The 13,499-nt window shown below is 33.7% G+C and overlaps 2 protein-coding genes across 3 annotated transcripts; one reads left to right on the top strand and one right to left on the bottom strand.

The window, feature by feature from the left end:
- The first annotated feature begins 1,207 nt into the window (after positions 1-1,207).
- On the top strand, positions 1,208-2,262 carry LOC110820493 (MIZU-KUSSEI-like protein (Protein of unknown function, DUF617)). Its single transcript, XM_022049974.2, has one exon. The coding sequence runs from the start codon at positions 1,331-1,333 to the stop codon at positions 2,111-2,113; it is 783 nt and encodes a 260-aa protein (XP_021905666.1). The 5' UTR covers positions 1,208-1,330; the 3' UTR covers positions 2,114-2,262.
- A 3,950-nt stretch (positions 2,263-6,212) lies between these two features.
- On the bottom strand, positions 6,213-11,066 carry LOC110820330 (ATP binding microtubule motor family protein). Of its 2 annotated transcripts, none has more exons than XM_022049779.2 (7): positions 9,884-11,066; positions 8,921-9,194; positions 8,512-8,562; positions 8,321-8,413; positions 7,850-8,215; positions 7,033-7,710; positions 6,213-6,698 (listed from the first exon to the last, which is right to left on the bottom strand). In XM_022049779.2, exons 1-7 carry the CDS (start codon positions 10,729-10,731, stop codon positions 6,606-6,608), a joined length of 2,403 nt encoding a protein of 800 aa, XP_021905471.2. In that variant the 5' UTR covers positions 10,732-11,066; the 3' UTR covers positions 6,213-6,605. The 2 variants fall into 2 exon arrangements, with proteins under 2 accessions (XP_021905471.2, XP_088067882.1); XM_088211756.1 differs by having other exon boundaries at positions 6,213-6,632; positions 9,884-11,065.
- Between the last annotated feature and the right edge of the window lie 2,433 nt (positions 11,067-13,499).

Below are 13,499 nucleotides of genomic sequence, written 5' to 3'. Positions count from 1 at the left end.
TGCCCTCTCTACCGATAAACAACAGAACTTGATTTTGTGTTTAGTTAGTCACCACCCGTTGAGCCAGAATTGGCCTATTGGTCGGGCACTTTCATATCTAAAGTAGGCAAAATTACAAGCCCACCCAATTGAGTTGAGAAATCCTATGCTAGATTAGATGGGTGAAGTTTTGGTACTAAGTAATACCTGACTTTTAGGATAAATCATCGCCCCATTTTTTGGAAGGAAATTGTGAGGAATTTTATGCTTAGTTTTTTTTAATCTCGGCGAACTCTCTAATTAAACTTATCTTTAATTAACTGAGAGAAACAATACATACTGTTACTTTTTTAAATTTAATTCTATACACCTTGACCGGTGAAGAGAAAATAAATTTTCTTTACTTTCATAACTTGGTTTCGTCTGTCTACTGGAAGTATTATTTATCTGATTCAAGAAAATAACATATTTATTCGGGACAAAGGCTTATGACTTGGGTTAGAGATAGTGATTTTCAAAGCATGCTGGAGAGGTAATTTAAAATGAAATTGTTGGAATGGATAGGAATAGGAGAGGGGGAGTGGGTCTATTTGAATGAAGTGCGAAAAGGAACAAGTCAAGGGGTGTGTTAGTGGGGGGTCCACCAGACAGTGAGGTGTAAATGTCGCAGGTTGGTAGGGTTTTGTAGAGTGTAGAGGCAACATGAAGGCATGAGGATTCAGGTGAGAAGGTCAGGTCAGGTGCACGTTTACACTACAAGACAGATTTGTGTTGTTAGTAGTAGTAGACGTAGATTTATTTACAGTTTACAGAGAATATTATAATATGTCTGCTCTGCTTCCGCCTTTGTCCCTCTCCTTTCTTTTTCCTCTTTAGTTATAGTTCAATTATCTGTGTAAATGATTGTTAAATTTCTATAATGGGTTTTCACATATTAGCTTAAAGTGTGTTTAATTGAAATGGTAGGAAGAGTTTTTGTTGGGAATTAGAAGAAGGTTAAGGCTTACTGTTTGAAGTCAAAAGGAAAGAGAGTTTGGGTCAAGCAAAATCCTCTCTGCCCCACAAGAAAGTGAAGTTACACATACATACATTTGTCCCCTTAGATTCCTTTCCTTTCTCTTTCTATTTCTTTTGTTTTTTGTTTGTTACCAATATCTGTTTTGTGGGTCAGCTTCTGTCTCTTTTGTCAGGATTCTCTGCAAAAGACCTCTCTACAAAACCCAAGAATTAAAATGAGAATGAGACAGTTCTAATTAATGATCCCACAAGTTTCTTCTCTTTTAAACCTTAACCTTCTCATTGGTTTTTCTGCTTTTCTCTACTCTTTACCACAGACACCTCATTAGTTTCCATGGCAAAACCTTCCCAAGATCATTTCTCCTCAAAGAGGCACTTCCATTGGACCAAAAAGGTTGGAACTGAAGATGCTGTTGATGATCATCATCCATTTCCAACCTTCAAGTCCGAGGAAGACAGAAAACCTAGCCTCAAGACTGCTCATGCTACTAATAATTCCTTGTCTACACCAAGGAAGAAACTGCCGGCTGTTGCAGTTTCTCGCCTCCGGTCAGTCCTTACAGCGTTTGGCCGAAACCGAGCAAATCTAGCTCTCGGTCTCGGTCCGAGAGTAGTCGGCACCCTTTTTGGGTACCGGCGAGGACATGTCCATTTTGCATTCCAGAAAGATCCCAGTTCGCCGCCGGCTTTTCTTGTGGAGCTGGCGACGCCAATCAGTGGATTGGTTAGAGAAATGGCATCTGGGTTGGTGAGGATTGCATTGGAGTGTGATAAGGAGAAAGAAGAAGAGAAGATAAAGCCAGTGAGGCTGCTGGAGGAGACTGTTTGGAGGACTTACTGCAATGGCAAGAAATGTGGGTTTGCTACCAGAAGGGAATGTGGGGTTAAGGAGTGGAAGATTTTAAAAGCTGTGGAACCAATCTCAATGGGTGCTGGCGTTTTGCCTGGAAACAGCGAAGGAGAGGGCGGTGATCAGTCGGGAGCCGATGGAGAGCTGATGTACATGAGAGCTAAGTTTGAAAGAATTGTTGGGTCAAGAGATTCTGAAGCTTTTTATATGATGAATCCTGATAGCAATGGAGCTCCTGAGCTTAGTATCTATTTGCTTAGAATCTGAATCAAACCGCTGGTAAAAGTTTGAATTTAGTTTCTTTCTTCTTTGAGTCTCTTGATTTCATTCAGAAGAGAGTTAAAAGCAAGAACAAGGGAAGACATGTTTAATGTTCTAAGTCTGAAAATGGTTTTTTTTTTTGGGTTATTTCTCAGTTTGAAGGGAAAAAAAAAGGAAAAGGGAAAGAGGGGGGGAGGGGGATTTACTTTAGCTTTAGTTTGGAGGGAGGGGGGGCCAATACATATAACAATATGATGGTAGAGGTGTGGGGGAGGAGTTCATTAAGGTGTATATGTATATAGTTTTTTTCTCTCTTTTTTCTTTCTCCCAATCTTTTGTTGAACGATGAGATACTAAGCCCTAGCTAGCTAATGCAAATCATTATTACATTCATTTTTCTCTTTCCTTTTCTCTCTCTCTTTTTTTTAATTTTTTTTTTTGTAATTTACTTAAGTAGTCAAGTTAATATCGATGGATTTTAACTTTTGCAATCAATAATTTTTCATAAATATGTATGATGGAACCATATATCATATTCATTAGCATCACCATAAATTTGAACTCAACAATATTAACTATATAGATTCTAATTATAATTTTTAAAAAAATTATTTTTTTCACATGTTAATATTTAATTACTACTATTTGATATGTTTTTAATATGATGTAATAATTTTAATTTTTTTGTTACAAAATTAAATATTTAAAACAAATGGGTAATACACAAGATCAAATTCTAACTAAAAAAATATTAGAAATTAAATTGTAACTTCATATATCTTAAATTTGATAATTTACTTAATAATTTTGCACAACATGTGCATGTTACCAATAATTTTAGTAAATTTTTAAACTAAATGACAAGTATAGAATGTAATTTTTTATAAGTTATTAATACAAATAGCATATTTATCAATGATTACTTACACAAAATTTTTCTTTTTATGTGTAAAGAATATGAATTAATTATGATGGAAGGGGTTATTTATTACAATAAGTAACAAATTATAAGAACCCTAATAGTTTTATTTTCATCATTTTTGTCCACAAACTTTATACTTGGAATAAAAATGATTGATGCAAGTTCTCTTTATTTTGGTTAGATTTGCACAAATGATCCTTCATTATACATTTTATATGTCTCTCTAAGATAGATATATATATATATATATATAACTAACAAAGGGTAAATTTACATTTGTATTTTGTTGGTGGATGAGGTCATGCATTTGTCATCTAAGTTTATTAAGTGATTAATTAATGTATTAATTAAGAAAACTGTTTTAGTGTGTGGTTTGCTCAAGGACAATTGTTAATCTTCTATTATAAATGAATTTTTTAAATATATATATATATATATTGCAATGATACTTGTAGGACAATTAACTATATTATTGTTTAAAATGGTATTAAAATCAAATCTTTAAATTGTGTGTGTGTGTGTGTATATATATACATATATATATATCAATAAACAATATAATAAAATTCCAGCATTTGGTCCAAAAGTTCAAGATGTTCCAATCATTGCTTTATTCCATAATTTTGTGAAAATTGATCCCAAGAAATTTTTTTTAATCAAACCCTAATCATAGAACTCATCAAAACCCCTAGAAAAAAAAAAAAGAAAGAAAGAAAAAGAAAAGAAAAATCCAGTCTCTGACATCAGAATAATAAGCCTTTCTGATTTGTTGACTGCTTTACACCAGCTAAGCACATGATCTTCTTCTAGATTTTATAAAACTCACCACTTTTTATATTTATCACTCAAATTATATTTCCAGAAACTATAGAATTAATTCCAATCTACAACTTGACCCACCAAAAAAAAAAAAAAAAAAAACTTTTTAATTGGGTGTTATTATAATTTTAAATCGTATAAAAATTTTAAAATCTTATTATGATATTGCTTCAATCTCAAATTTACACGACCATAAAAACAAAAAAAATATATATATATATATATACACATAAAGAAATAATTGATAAGATTAGAAATTTGAATAGTGGGTAAATGTTCATTAATCTCAAATTATAAAGATATGTAATTGATTTGGACCCAGAAAAATAATTTATTGTACAAATGGTTATACAAACACTACGGACTCCTATATTAATATAATACATCAAAATATATATATATATGTAATGTGAGACTATTACCCTTACGAAAAGCTTTCCATTTCTGGTGAAGAGAAAAATATATGAAGAAGAAGAAGAAGAAGAATGGATTACAGCTGGGGACAAAACCCGAACAAATCCGTTATAATATATATTAATTTCATGATGATGATGAATCGAGAGATCTTAATTTATATTTATATTCGTTACTCACAAAAGATTCAAAAGTTGTTGGCTGCAAAATACAAACTTGGTTTTTTTACATTTATATTTTATTATTTTTATCGATTGTTATTACGTTTAATACAGAGTAGCCATGGTGGTCTCCCAATATTTTATCGAATAATTTATTTTACAATCATCTTCTAAATCTTATATTATATTATGTTTTTTCATCATGCATTTAAACTTTAAAATTATTATATAATAAAACCATGTTTCCTATTTTTACGAGACAGACGTATGTAATTTTTTTAAAATTACCAGTACTCAGCTTTCAGTTTGTTTATCACCATCAGATCATAATTGCTCCAATGAATGAATTTTGGCATAAAGCTTTGGAAGTGCAGCGCCGCTTTGGGCTTTTTCTTTAATCCTTTGCCGCCGGCTTACACTGCCCTACTTGTCTTCCTTCCTCACCTCTCCATTTAGGCCACTTTGTGATTGCTCTATATATATACACACACACACATATATATATATATATATATTTCAAATCATTATTATTATGTGGTATAAATTATGTTTAAGTAAAATTGGAACACAATTATTTAAAAGCTCATTTTATTCAAACATGTGATCAAATTGTTTGAGATCATTATATTTACCAACATACATACATACATATATATACTTACATAAATAGGAATCTCTGTCCTTTTTTTTTGGGGGGGGGCCTTGGGTAATGATGAGAATAGGGCATTTCCCATGACCCAGCCCTACATGGTGGAGTAGCTCAACACTACATAACTCCTTTTGCTTTCTGTAAAAGATAAAAAAAAACATGCGCCACCCAAACCCATTGTCTTCTATTTTAAGTTTTTTAAGAAGCTTAATTTCTATGATATACAATTATTATTACTTTAATTAATTTACTTACCCACAAGAGTTGGTATAGCAATTTTCTTATATATATATATATATATATATATATATATCTAATAGCAATCATCTTTCTTTTACATTTATTTGATTATAAAACACATATACACATTTATATATATATACATGGTATCACATAGATGTAAGTAATTTAAGAAATGAAGTATAAAATCTGGTATCTCCTTTGCAATTAAACTGTTCACTGGCTGGTCTGCTATTTGTGCCATTAGATTCTGTGCATAAACATTCCTATTTGTTTCTGGTGTCCCACCCACCTCCCAATTATTTAATAATAAACCCATTAGTTTAATTAGGTTAAACAGGATTATCTTGTATTAAAATTAGATAAATCCTTCCAAATGGGTTTACTGTCATCATTATTAGTTCTTTTTCTGGCTATTTCTATGATTTTCAAGCATAATGTGCTATGGGCAGAACCTGGCTATGCTAAGATTTGTGTATGTATATCTACATATAAGCAGAAAAAGTGTAGGACGAAGATGAAGATTCTAATTCTCTGCTTGTGTAAACATTACAGAATTAGTGTATATATTATAATCCCTATTTGAAGAGAATTGTAAAATAACTAATAAATTTTTGACTTCTATAGAATAACACAATGAAATCCCCCCATGATGGTTTTGCCAGTGGATGAATTGGAAACAATAAGAAACAAAACTGGCCAAAACTTACAAGCACTTAAACTTACATATATACTTTTTCATAGGGCTTTCACAAGTTTCACAACTGTGCATAAACATTCCTACATAGTGCTTTCACAAGTTTCATGATATATAGAGTTTATTGATTATATCGTTTATTTCTAAACGATTAAAATTTCTCTGGATATACGAAAATCCATAGGCATTATGCTTTCGAGGTATACGACAATAACACCCTTTCAAAAAAGAGTCTAAGGTATACATTCCGAAGTAGCTTCCTGCTAACTCTTAAGAAAAGTTTTGAAAGAACAAGAGACTGAATCATATCTAACTGTAAACCGAAAACTAAAGTAAGCTTATGTGCATTTTTGTGGGTCTACAAACATGGAGACCGCATAACTGTGACAGAGCAATTATAAGAAGATTGATGGTAACATCAATGGAAGAAATCAAATTTGAAAAAGAATAACCTTAACAAACTGTAAACATGTTCTTCTTCCCTTCCCGAAGCTCAGTCTCTTCCCGTTGAATTCCAACTTGAGAAGAAAAACATGTTCATTTCAGGAAACTTGTTTGTTTTATCCCTCTACTTGGCATGTTACTGCTTCAATTCTTCAAGCCTTTTTACTGGCAAAACCTGGCTGCATTATGCAATTTACAACGTGCGGTCCCAACAAGAACACAAACCAGAAACATGGATATGCAAGCTGCATCAGTATCAGAAGAAAGAAACTTATATATGTATGTACTAATTAAAGAGACTGAGGGAAGCCATGTTCAAACCTAAGGGGAAACCGAAGGTGCTAAGGGGCATATTCTATTGGGAAAAATCATTTTTAATACGATAAAATGCATTGTCTAAATTCTATATAGAATTCCATGCAAGGTTAATTTTTTTAACTTCTAATAGAATAATATTCTTTGAACTAATAGTGGATTTGTAAATGAATTTAACAACTTTTCTGGGTTTGTTCCCAACATAGATTTAGAAATCAGAACAACTCTCTCTTTAAATGAGTAGAATGGAGCCAAAATCCATACCTGAAGAAGCATAGAGGGAGCTGCAAAAGCCTCAGAATTAACATGGCTTCTGGTTTTTCTTCCATTCAATGTAGCAACTGATGGACTGTTAGCTGTTGTTATGTCCCAGAAACTTCTTTTTTTAGCTGTTGGGGCTGGTGATCGAAAACGATAACTTGGGCTCTTCAACTCGCTATTGCTTGGCTCCTTTGGCCGCAAGCTTGCCCTTGTGACAACTCTCTTCACCCCTTCCATACCTGGTGGCTTCTCACCCTTCCGGGAAAGCTCACGAATACAATCATCTTTCTGCTTTAGCTCTGCACCATGATTCTTCTTCATTCTCTCAATCTGTGCTTCTAATGCCTTCACTGTCAGCTGAAGCTGTTTAACAGTTTGGTCTGCTCCCTTTTTCTTGGATTCTGGTGTGAAACATGTTCCAGCCAAGAACGTGGATCTAGCTTTTCTTTTCTCATTTGGTTGGGAAGTAGATGGCGGAGTCATGAGCGATGTAACTGAAGAAGGGGTAGGAGAATTTGCAGCTAAGGAATGTGCCTGGAGGGCCAGTACCTTCTGCTGCAAGCGTGCTAATTGCACACGCAATTCGCGATTCTCTTTCTGCAACTCAAGCAGTAGCTTGGCCTGATCAGTTCCGGATTCAGGCACTTGAGGTACTTCTTCATTTCCATCACATTCCTGAAGCTGTGCAGGATGGAGATGAAATGATTTATCAACACAACCATGAAAGACCATGTGCTTTTTTGTGTTGTCTTAGTGGTAGCTAATGAAATGCAGCAAATTTGCAAACTTCTTAAAGACAGCTGAATGAAAATTGTAGTACCTTGGTTCGAATTTCCTTGGCTCGATCAGCCCAATGCAGGGTATTTTGAGTTTCACCAAATGAGAGATTGCTTGGACTGATATTAGCAATCATCACAGTATTACAAGCTCCCCCCAACGAGTCCTTGAGAAGTTGTGTGAGCTTTGAGTTCCGAAATGGAATGTGCTTCTTACCCTCTACAAGGGCATTGATGCAGCTACTCAAGGCAAGCAGTGACCTGTTTATGTTGGCACCCTCTAGTGATCTAAGTGTTCTTTGATCAGTTGCAAGTGCTCTTTCTGAACCAGCAAGATCAATGAGAGACAGCTTTCCCACTCTATTGACAACATTCATCTTGGCATCCCTGACATGGTATTCAACCAAAACCTGCAAGGAACACGATAATAAGATCTTAGAAATTAACTAGAAATATAGAACAAAGTACCAACCAAATCAAAAACAACAAAGAAGGCCAAGAAAATCCGTAGCCACCTGCAGAATAGCATGGGAGCGCGAAGATGTCTCATTGGCACGAGTTGGTTCAGTAGTTCTGTTCTGGTTTCCTCGTTGAAGCAATGCCATTACCTAACAGAATAGAGTGTAAACTGTTATCTATCTGTCATTTTTTTAGGCAAATAAATTGTTAATTTCTGAATAAGGATGTAGGAAATGTAGCAAAATACTTCATCTGTGGAGTAAGCTCTGTATTGTGTTAGACCTGCTGCTACAATTCCCTGTTTAAACATTTGAAAACCATTTTCTTGTTAGGTCGGTGTTTCAAGATTAACAGCACTAAATACTCATAAATTTAGTTAATTTATCAAATTTATAACAGGATTTTTAGGGCTTCTTTTTGCAGGAGAGAATTGGAAGCAAAGTGGATTGGGAGTAACATCTATATTTTTCAGTTTGTCACTAGCATTTTTCCATGTCTAATTAGCAATGAGATGAATAAAAACATAAGCAATGCCAAGCAAGGTTTTAGCTTCCAAATATGAAGAAGCAACATGCATAGCCTTTAAGAAAAAATTCCTAATACCTGCAGAATAAAAATCAGTGGACCCATTTTTCATTCATGCATAAGAAACAAACCTGTTTGTCTTCTCTGAGGACTAAAGGTCTTCCAGGGGAGAGCAAATCCCTCACAGTTTCATTATAGACCTCAAGATAGGAGAGATGAACTAAATGATTTCCATCATAACTCCTCTGTCTAATTTTTGTGAAGATATCCCTAATGGCCAAAACCATTACTCCTGGATTTTCCATTGTCCCCAGCATAGTATAAGTTTTTCCAGCTCCCGTCGCGCCATAGCAGAATACTGACCCGTTCCTTCCTTGCAGGACTGCTTCCACAAGCTCAGCCGTTCTGAAAATTTACAATCTATTCTTTAGTCTAAGTTCTCTCTGTGAAATAGGCTATGTGATGCTTTTCAAATGATGGACAACTTAGGTGGCAATAGGAGTTTGAAAAGATATTCATACTTATGTTTCAGGAAACACTTGCAGCATTTTCTTCTAAATGGTAAACCGTCATTGATCTTTGTGTTTGTTTTGTGAGAAAAAAAAAAGTATTACAAAAGGATTTGATAAGTGTATTAAAGATATAACCAGTACAACATCCCAAAACTTATATGCAACAATAAAATATGCCTAATCTTATATATAAGTAAATAATTGAACTATATTAATACATAAATAATAAACTTGGTATAAAATTAAACTTTTTCCTGAATTTTGTTCAACTTCATTATTTCACAAAACTGTCATGTTTCTTTCTGTTTCTTTGCTTTAACTACAGTTCTCTAAGATAAGCAGTGCGGCAGCATGATACATAGCAGCAAGTATTTAGATAACATGCTGTAAATGGAAAGTTCTGTAGCATCATAAGATATAAATTTCCAGGCAAAATTCTACAACAGTTCCCAAAACAGCAATATCTGATCTTTATGGGATTAATAAAACAAAACTGTATCTAAACATAGAAAAAGTCTATATAAAAGCAGATTCAATACTATAAGGTTATTTAATAAGCAACTAACACATTTACATACTTACGTGGTAGTGTAAACTTCTTGCTGAGAAGTGGAATCGGGAAAGGAAGCATCGAAAGTGAAATGCCGCCCGCGAAACCTCTTTAGCCTAAGATAATCGTGTTCATTTGCAAACTCAGTTAAGTAAACATCTCTTCTGTTCACGATCCTCACGCAACACCGGGAACCAGCTTCTTTCTCCTTCTTGGCCATGGGTCTGAGCCTCACGAACACCAGAATTCGGCTGTGACCCCCGATAGTTTTCTCAGTAACAGTCTCCGTTTTCTCTGATTCTTGCACAATTTTATTCCCATTAGCAATTATTCTAGGTTCTGCTTGCTGCGACAAGGTACCCATGGAGAGCTTTCTTGCGACTGTGGTTGAGGTATTTGCCTTTCTTGTAGCGCATGAAGCGAACCCTACGATTCGATCAGGACCCATCACCATGTTCTCCTTCGCGTCGTCTAAAGGCGGCTGAGGCAAAACAAACGTCCTCGTGATTTTCGAGTTCGCCATTGCGGGAGCTGCGGTGGGAAATGTGGGTATGGTGTTTTCTCTCATCAATTTCTGGGTTTCTTTTTCCTCTTTTCTCTCGTCTTTCTTGCAAGAAGTTAGAAGGTCGACACTAGGGTGAGTTGAAAATCTCTTCTCTTCTGGTTTTGGGGATGAGTTCCTGAGAGCTGCCGAAGCTTTCTTCTGTTGCTCATACAAGAGGGTCAGAGCTCTCATTTTCTCTTTCAAGCCATGGTGTGGATTTCTGAGTGCAAGATTCACATGACTAACTTCTTGATCTGATTTAGAACTTGTCTTTTGCTCTGAGTCCAACCCATTCTGCAGATGATTAACGTTTTGGGACCTAGTTGATACAGGCATTTTGCTTTTTCTCTGAAATTTTCTCACTATCCAAACATGCCTAGATGAATTTTCCTCGAACCCGGTCGGAAGAAGATTCAAAGACCAAAGAGCTGGAAAATGTGGCCGGAAAATCAACGGAAAAAAACTGAGGTTGTGGAGATCAAGCTATAGAGAAATGGAAAGGGAGGGAAAGATGAGGATTCTGTGCGGTGATTAGCAAGTTTTGGTGAATAATGGCCGTCGATCTAAGTGTGATGAACGGTTAGCAGTTAAGCTGGGGGATAGGTTTTTGAATTGAAAGGTTTCTACTGGAACTCAACTTTTTGCTTCCTCCACTCTACTTTGTCACATTTTTCGACTCGCCAAACAGCACGTGGAGTGTAAATAGTGTTTAGTGAATGGCAGATAGGAAAATCTTTTTTTAATATAATTTTAAATGAAAAAAGTTTTTGAATTGGGTTTATAATTGTAACGGTCAAAATATTGTCAGTCCCACCAAACGGTTTAGCTCTCGGGTCCCACTTGAAATTTTGATATTTGCATGAGAACCCCTCCCACTTCTCGAAATTCGAAATCATATTTTTTAAAAATGAGAAAGGTAATAATAGTAGGGATATTCAGTGCTCCTCAGCTCCGTGGTACCCCATGAAATTCGTTTTGTCAACTATTATAAACCGTTGATTAATAAGGGATCAAATTAATGGACGGTCCTGATCATAGCTACTTAACTCGCCTTTCCCTCTCTATTCATAAAAAAGAAAACTCACACTAACCATAGAAACTGGATATATATGTATGTAATTAAATTATAAATTATAATACAACCATAAATTCATTTTTTATCTTTTAACTTTGGTCGGATTTTTCTTTAAAAAAAATTATGAAATTCAACCAAGTTGAAAGAAAGTATTAATTAATATTAGAGATTAAGAAATAGATAATATTCAATCATATTAAATTAAATAGTTACTAAATAATTATTCAGTCTTAATTATGATGTCACAGATTTAGTGCAAAGGAAGAGTAAGCTTTAACAATAACAATATGATATAATTAATATCCAATCGTACTCATTAATTCACGCTTAATTTCGAATTCACTAATTAATATATCATAATAAACTCTTTAACAAATTACTACGCTAATTAACACCCCAGATTTTCAGTTAACATATAACCAAAATTTTTATCCACTACTTATTATTTATTTTAAAATATTATTTATAAAGTTTAAAATAATATTATAACATAACTAAAACTTAATAACAAATAAAAAAAATAACATTATAAAATTATAAACTTAAATATTTAATAATTATATACACATACATATTTAAAATGTAATTATGCATACGTACGAGGTAGTCGAGGAAACCATTAAATTCATACATATTTTATACCCATTCCTGATTTTTAATTTTTTATTTTGATTCATCTCATTTGTAACAGTTCGTAATTTAAAAGAAAATAAATTATAAATTAAATGTGGAAGCGAAATAATAAAATTAGGGTTTACATTCATTATACAATAATTTTGAATACTCAATAAAATTACGAGAATGACCCTTCTAAAAAAATAACAAAAAAATCAAAGAAATAAATAGAAAGTAAACAACAGTGCATCCTATTCCCAACCCTTTTGTAGATCATGATCGAAATCTGAATTTTGGTCATCTTAATTGGAAATGGTTAATGAAATAATAAGGTCCACTATTCCAGTAAAAATATCATACTACTCACCGATACATAAATGAAGGTTGATAAAAATCGTAAAAATAACTAATTGAACTATTAATTTAAGTAAATTTATTTACCATAAATAAAATCATTTATTGTACATTTATCGTAGTGAAATTTTCAAAACCGACCTATAAAGGTAATAAAACAACATCATAATCTCATATTCAATTAATCAGAACAACAACTTTTCTTTTTATACTGCTTACCAGTATCCACGAGGGTCTATAGGGATATCCCTACTACGCGCGAACCCTTATTGTATAACACCAACCTTATAGTTGCACAACGAACAATTAGTGTCTTATCACCCATTTTCAACCCATTAAGCACAGCACATGCAACATCTATCACTACTGGATCCTGAGATATCTTGCACATTTAGTTCACCAGCTAATCAGAATCATCTAAGACCTCTAAATTATTCTTTATATGCACAGATATACACCAATACCATGGCTTAACTTGGCTCAAAGATCAAACCATAATAAAATAATAAATAATTTTTAGACCTTATTAAACCAAACTATAAGCTTTTTAAGGATTGAATTTACTTACCTTATAAACACAAAAACCATGTCTTTTAGAATTCCTTGTATCTTTATCCTTAAGAAGGTTAAAGCCACGGAGAGGGCTGCAACAGATCATGTGAGAAGCATTTGAGTATTAGGATTAGCTTAATAGAATTATTTTACAAAATATGGAGGGTTCATAGAGGTCCATGTTAAAAATGACAATGAGAAAGGGGCAGAAAAGCTAAAGCTAAGCTCACACCCAAAAGATTATAGTAACTCTCTTATTTGTGCTTCAGTAAAGTAATATGGCAATCCACCCACAAAGATTCGATTAGGTCCTTCTACTCAAGCAATTGCTCTAGCATGATCAAATGGTAAATAAAGTGACATATTTTTCAAGAAAATTGACCATGACAAAAAAGAAAAGCACAAGCATGAAACCACCATGATAAACACAACCAATAATTTATGGATTGGGTTGAGGAAGCAGATTGTGAAAGACCATCAAATAATGAAAAACCACAATAATTTGGGA

Source organism: Carica papaya, chromosome 9 (assembly GCF_054855325.1).
Source record: "Carica papaya isolate Zhongbai chromosome 9, ASM5485532v1, whole genome shotgun sequence".
NCBI lineage: Eukaryota > Viridiplantae > Streptophyta > Magnoliopsida > Brassicales > Caricaceae > Carica > Carica papaya.
Note: the sequence above shows the minus strand (reverse complement) of the source record. Positions and strands in the feature narration are given on the sequence as shown.